The sequence below is a fragment of the Hevea brasiliensis genome, chromosome 7, assembly GCF_030052815.1.
Source record: "Hevea brasiliensis isolate MT/VB/25A 57/8 chromosome 7, ASM3005281v1, whole genome shotgun sequence".
NCBI classification, from domain to species: Eukaryota; Viridiplantae; Streptophyta; class Magnoliopsida; order Malpighiales; family Euphorbiaceae; genus Hevea; species Hevea brasiliensis.
This window is the reverse complement of record NC_079499.1, coordinates 11,771,931-11,779,350: the sequence shown is the minus strand read 5'-3', so window position 1 is coordinate 11,779,350 and position 7,420 is coordinate 11,771,931. Positions and strand designations below refer to the sequence as shown.

The window sequence follows — 7,420 nt, the reverse complement described above, 5'->3', positions numbered from 1 at the left end:
TCTAACAAAATATCAATGGACCTTTTCAATTACACATAAATAGATTATGTAAATGGAAAAGTGAAATTGCCTTTTATTAATAAAATATGTACAAGATATATACAAAATGATACGCTCTAGGGCATACTACTAATAGTTAAAAGGGACTCTGGTTAGTATGGCACCATGGTGACCTTCGGGAGATGAAGGTGTTGAGCTGTCTCAATGCTTGGAAGAGAGACGTGAGGTATGACCAAAGGAAAGGAAATTGGTATTTTTGTACATGAAACGAAATGACTTATTGGCGAGAATTGCAGTCAAGAATCACTAGTAGTTTCTCTGCATTTGTTGAAGATATTGAATATTCTATAGCTCAAGGTGGTATAGATGGCGACGATGTTCTTTTTATTAACGATAGTGGAGTAACTAATGGTATGGCATCGTGGTGACCTTAGGGAGATGGAGATTGTCACACCTTACCCCTCTGTAAGGTATAACATGATCCCATGTATATCTAATAAATTCTTGACTTTGTCTACCGATAACCCATTAAATACACTACAAGAGATTTTAAAACAATTTTCTTACTTTTTGAAAGTGGTGAGCTTTTGGTAGGAATTAAAAACTTTTACTTGAAGTTTAAAGACTAGTTAAAATTTTTGTAAATTTTTATTTTTGCACTAATTCTAGAAAATTTTCGGCAGAGTGCCGTCTATATTTGGGAAAAACAGTTCTTCAAACACCTGTAAAAACACTTCCAATAATTCATTTCATTAAAATCAACCACTTCCATAACACAAATCAACATCAGTTTTCCCAATTCCATAATTCAAAACGATTCTCAATTCAAAATTCTTCAAAAATAATATTAAATAACTTCATTCATATTCCACTAAAGAAAAATTAATTTACATTCATTACAAAACTCAAAAATACATCTGAACATTACAATAATTTGCACTTCCATTACACATCCAAAATAGCATTTTAAAAGTTTTATACATCTGCTCAAATAATTTACACACATATATTTACATGTATAATCAAAATTTAATATACAAGGGTATACCTATAATACACCCGAGGCTAGTCACAAGCAGTCTTCAAGGTGCAGCTGCAAGAATCTCACTCAACTGCTTTATCTCTACTCTCACCTGCGATAGTATACAAAGCTATCGCTGAGTGGTGAATTCAGTGGTGCACAACTATAATTTAAAATGTAATACAATATACATTGACAATAATTATACCAAAAATTTTGAAATCTCGAAACTTAACCAATTTCCAAATGTCAAAATTTTTATTGCCAATAATAATAGTCACTTGTTAAAATAACCTTGATCAAAATTTCAATTTGTCAAATCACAACTGAACAATAAAAATAATTTCTGCAATTATGGAAATAAACAATTATTTTAACAAAATCATTTGTGCTCAATCTCATTTAAAATCACAATTTCTTATCAATCAAAACCCATTCTTTATCTCACCAACTATGCAAGACTAATCCGAAAGGGCCATCTTCGGGGTGATTCTAACTCTCTATGGTCGGAGAGGTCGAATCGGGATTCTAACTCCCTATGATTGGGGAGGTCGAATCATCGTGCATAATACACAACACAATAATGCAACTTCCAATGGGTCCATAACAAAAACTTAGATCTAACCTCTAATAAGAGGAGAATCTAAGCCTGTGCACATACCATGGTATTTGAAACAAAACAAAGCTAACTCCATTGTCTCATCAACAAATGATATAGAGACGGGTAATAACCCAGTCAAGCATCTATAGTGAGATATAAAACCATATCATGAATTTCTTTATCCTTTTTGTGAGCATAAATCACAACACAATATTAATTCAAGATCAATTCCAATATTCCACAATTTTTTTTATGCTCATCACAATCCAAAACAAAATTTTGTATTTTATTCATGCAAATTGCCCGTCACAATTCAAAACATAATTTCAACGTAATTTTCCAAATATAATTTATCTGGTCCAAAACAATATTCAATAATTGTTGAAATAATATTTCGTAAAACTAAACTCATGCTTGCTATACCAATTTCAATAATCATTGAAATAAATTCCATAATTGATAAACATAGTGCATAAGAAAAAATAAAATCATTTAATTACGTAAAATATTCAAAACAAATTCAATTAACAACTAGTTGTGCACAAACCTCTTTTGTCAACTCAATTTACTCAAACTTTTGTTTCTCCTTTGAAAATCCCTTTTCAACTGAAACACATAATTTTAAAGTGCTTCAGTATCCATTTCTAATACTTAAATTTTAATAATTAATTCATATATACTTAATTCTAGCCCCAATATGCTTAAACTAATGTTCTTGGAAATTTTCATTTCGGGGTTACTATTCATGATACTATTTAAGTCAATTTGTTGACTTTCTTATGCTTAATAAGTTTATTAATTTTAATTGCACCCATATACCACATTTTGGGTGTCAATTTTATTGGCATTGATTGCCAATTCAATTTCTAAGTCTCCTAAGAGAAATTACAATTTTTCAGTTTTTGTCCCCTATTTTCTACTGTTCCATTGTTCAAGTTGCTGTAGTAATTTGGCTAAGTTTTCTCCATAGAAGTTGTTCCTTATTGTCTTAACTTTATTTCTCTTTTTGAATCACTCCATTTGAATTTTTGTAGCCCAAGTTATGCCTATTTTTCTAAGGTTGGCCGGATTAGTCCAAACGTAGAATTTTGGACATTTTCTTGATATTAGCAATTTTTGGTGTGCTGATTGCAGGTGAGTTTTTGGATAGGTTATAGTCAAAATTTGGGTTTGTTTTCTCCATAAAAGTTGTAGTGCTATGTCTCAGCTTTCCATTGGTATAAAATTCAGGTCATTTGGACCTTCCTAGACCAAGTTATAGTCATCTAAGTGACTACTATTCATTTGGTCATTTTTGTACAGGGTAGTGTGCCCAAATCCGGATTTGACCTAATTGTTCACTAAGTTATGGTCACTTTCTGGGTATAATTCCTAAATGAAAAATGTGCCATTTTGTGTTTATTTTTATTCTCAATTAGCCTCACACCAATTGGGTTGGTAAATTTTCAGTTGTGGTCCTTGAAAGGAACCTAGGTCAAGCTGCCAGAATCTGTACACTAACCAATCTGAATTACAATTTAGTTCTAACAATTCACACATACCACAAATGGTCACAATTGACCATTTCTCAACTCATGTAAGGTCAATAGCATCAATTAATCAATTTTCAACTTTTTCTCCAATTCCATAAACCCTAATTTCCCAATTCATCATAATTCCATGAAATTTGAGTTTACTTAGCATTCTAACCACACATACCACATTATTTAAGCTCTAATTCATGTTTAGTTTAACTAAACACCATCAAATCCAACACCATTACAAGCTGGCTATATTTTCTCTTCATCATACCAATTGATTTCTTTCATTTTTTTTTTAGTTAAATTTCCTCCTAACAAACTCAATTACAAGATTACTTAACAAATTAAGATGGAAAGAAAACTTACCTCATTGGGAAGAATTTATAACTCCAAATCTTCATTTCTTTTTTATTTTTCTTGTTTCCAATCTCTCTATCAAAGCTAAAGAGCAAGGCTTTACTTTAGTGAGTATGAAGTTTATGAAGAAATAATAGGGTTTAAGAAGCTTAAATGACCATTAATGGAGGAAATTGAAAAGAGAAAGAGAGAGAAAAAAAATGGGAGTCGGCTAAAGTTTGCAGGGAAGAAGAAAAATGCTTTTTCCTTTTAATTTTTGTCTTCTTATAATAAGATAATTATCCCATAATTAATTAATTAATTTTTAAAAGTTTAATTATATTATGCATGAGGTCATAATTCAATTATATTTTGAAATTTTCATCATTTCATTTTTTTTTCTTTTTAATTATCTTTTAAGTCAAAATTATCTCAAAGTTTCTTAAATTAAAAATTATCATTTATTGGGTAATGCATGTGTCATCCATGATGATGTCATAATCTATTTATTTTCTTTTTTTTCTTTTCCTTTCTTTTTCCTCACTTCTTTAATTTAATTATATATTTCAAAATTTTCATTTCTTAGATTTTATTGGACAGTTAGGTCATTGGTCACCTTTAGGGGTGAATTGACCAATTTGCCCCTCGCCGGTCTGATCCAGTTTGCAAGTTATTCGATATTTCTTCCGCATCTCTGATCTAATTATTTGACCTGCTTAAAAATTCTTTTCTATGATTTTCTCTTTTCCACTGTGTTACTTAATAGTCCTAAGGACCATGCGTCACATTTTCCGATTCAAAATTACAGTTCTGTTGACCTGCGGATCACTTCGGAAAAGGTCACCCATCGATGTGACTCTCAGCTCATTTAACTTCTTATGCTTTGTTTTTCTTCTTTATACTTAACTATTTTGCAATTACTAATTATTTGCATTCAGGGCTTATCTAATTGTCTTAGATGTAATTCTAATCCCTTTAATTGTTCGGACAGATATCGATGGCAGACGATAAAATATACCGAGTTATGCAAATAGGGGTGTTCTGAGAGATGTTGAGCCATCTCAACTCTAGAAACAGAGACGTGAGATGGGCATGGTCAAAGGAAAGGAGATTGATATTTTTTTTGTACATGAAATGAAACAACTCATTGACAAGGAATGCGGTCAGGAATCGCTGATAGTTTCTCTCCATTTGTTGAAGATATTGAAAATCCTATAGCTTAAGGCAGTGGAGATGGCAACGATACTATTTTTTTTGACAGTCGTGGAGTAACTAGTGGTATAGGTTTGGGCATGTTGAGTGGGTATGATTTTATGGTTTTTCTTATTTATGAGTTTGATGATGAATAAAGGATGAGAGTGGGTTTGATTGTTAATGGTTTGATGTGTGGGAGTTGAATAGGGGTGGATAAAGGCATGGGAGAGAGAGCAAGAGAGACGTCAACTTCTAGCCACAGAGAGATAAGAGAGGGCTAGGAAGAGAATTTTTTTTTTTTTTTTTTACTATTAAAATACCACATGGCAGATAAAGAAATTTTTTATTGTTTTTATTAGAACAAAGCATTTTTTTTTTTTTGCAGACGATGTCTAAGAGATTTTGAATTGTGTTAAATTAAAGGTAGAGGATTTTTATGATATAAACTAAAATTGAAGAATATTAATAAAACAACCATCAAAGTTAAAGGACGATGGATAAAATTTATCCGTTCAATTTAATATATAAATAATTTTTAATATAAAATATGCTTTTTATAACAGGATATATTATTTTGTTAATATAAAAAAGAATAAAAAAACTATATATATATAATCATCCATATATAATTAGATTATTTAATTTTACAATATAAAATACAGAAAGGGAAAAAGAAATACTAAAACCCAATGAAACTCTCAGAAAAAATGAAGCATCCCCTTCATTATTTACATACCAATAAGCAGGCTGTCAATCCCATTGAGATTACCATCATGAGCAACTGCTTCAAACATATTTGGCATTCCTGGAATTTTAATATCCTTAAATGTCCCCTGCCTTGGATCATAAGAAAGCAAAGCTCTACATTTGTATTGCAGCAATATTTCACCATTTTTCACACTACATATAACTCTAGTAAATGACCTTCTATACATTCTTGAAATTTTAAAGGCAGGATCAACTACTTCTTCTTCCAATTCTCTAGGCAAGTCACTACTAATATTGAATTCTTTGGTCCAAGATTGCCTCACTCCATATTCCTTCATTACCCAAATCTCAAATGACCCATAATTGATATTCAGAACTACAGAAAGGCATCCTCCTATAGTTACCAACTTGAGTCTGTGGGAACCATGCCTTTCAAAGCCAGCAGAATCTGGATTTGGAACCATTCGAAATTTCTCATCTGCCAAGTCAAAAGAGATGAGTCTGTTATTACGTCGGGGATGGATGAATGGCGAATTAACCCAATGAAGTTTCCCATTAACCATAATCTGTGATGGAGACTGAACGAGATTATAAGATATCTGTCCTAAGCTCCTCCAAATTGGGCTGCCCACAGTCAAAATTTCAGCTTTTGATTGAGGATATCCACAAATCCTACGGCAGCCTCTAACATTCTTTGTGCCATGGGAGATCTTCAGAACTTTATACTCCTTTGTCTCTGCCTGGATCCCAAATCCAAGTACTGTGCAGACATCTTCATTCTGATGAGTGGACTTATTAGGCAACTCCAAGAGGTCACTGGTGAAAGGATTGTACAAATGGAATCTATCCCGTGAAGAATTAGATAAGCATAACCAACCATTGCAAGAGGCTGCGATGTCAAAATCAGGTATTGGAGGTAGAGAAATTCTTTTCACCAACCCAACATTGCTGTTGTTAGGATAAAAGTACAAAGCATAGAGCTGGTTTTGAATAGGATGGTCACCATGTAAGATAAGACATGGATTAGTATTATTTGCAGCCATATGGGTGAAATGGAGATCAATAAGAATTGGGTCTTCAGCTAAGTTCTGCCATGACCGGTTTACAAGCTTAGCATTGAGTAAAGATGGTGTGGGTAGTCTAGAAAGTATGTTGAGCATGATCTCACGTGGAAGACTCTCCATGGTGATCTACCTTGTTAATTTGACTGTGCTCCTTGCGAATTTGTAGGGTTTGGAAGCTGTTCTTAGTAGATAGGTGGGTTTTACGAGACACAAGATATAAAAAATAGGTGTCTTTAGCCTTGAGTTAAACGCAAAGATAGCTGCAATCAACCATGTTGGACTTCCATAAGAACTAACGAGTGTGAGAAAAAGACGTTTTTATTTAGTTTCCAACTGCTAATTTACAGCTTAGTTAATATGATATTATTGCCTTATATGCCATAATGATAATCTCATTTTCCTTTTTCATCTGTCATAAATTATAGTTATTTTTTATTTTAAATTAATTTATTTATTAATTTACTTACATATTTCTATTTTTCTTAGTACAATGTGGGATTGAAATCTGGACTCTCATGTTCATACTAATATATTTTTATTTATTATACATCGAAAAAATAAAATTTATTAATTTCATAAATATGAATTATTTAATTATTAATATTAATGAAATAAGATAAGTGAATAGTATATTATGAAAAGATTAAATAAAATTTATTGTTTTAATTATATTAAATATATTTTATTAATTTATTTAAAAAAGATACTAATTTATTTTCATGAAGCGAAATGAATACTTTAATATAATTTATCTTTTAATTCATCAGTCATTAATTATATTGTTAAAATTGGCCCATCTACTCATCAAGTGATTGATCATTCAAGTAGTTCAATTACAGTTTAATTCACTTGAAATTAAGAAAATATTTTTAAAATATTTTCTTTCTTTTTTTAAATTAATTTAATTCTTGATTTAATTAGTTCCATCAGTAATTGATGTGATTCCTTGTTAAAACAATGTTCATTCCCATCTTAA

General features: G+C 31.1%; 1 protein-coding gene across 1 annotated transcript; it reads right to left on the bottom strand.

Annotated features, from left to right (window-relative positions):
- Positions 1 to 5,400: 5,400 nt before the first annotated feature.
- Positions 5,401 to 6,564, bottom strand: LOC131181333 (F-box protein At3g07870-like). Its single transcript, XM_058149366.1, has one exon. It carries the CDS (start codon positions 6,562 to 6,564, stop codon positions 5,401 to 5,403), a length of 1,164 nt encoding a protein of 387 aa, XP_058005349.1.
- Positions 6,565 to 7,420: the final 856 nt, after the last annotated feature.

Excerpts from the sequence above, each read along its gene's own strand:
- LOC131181333 (XM_058149366.1), bottom strand. The coding sequence starts at position 6,564 with ATGGAGAGTCTTCCACGTGAGATCATGCTCAACATACTTTCTAGACTA.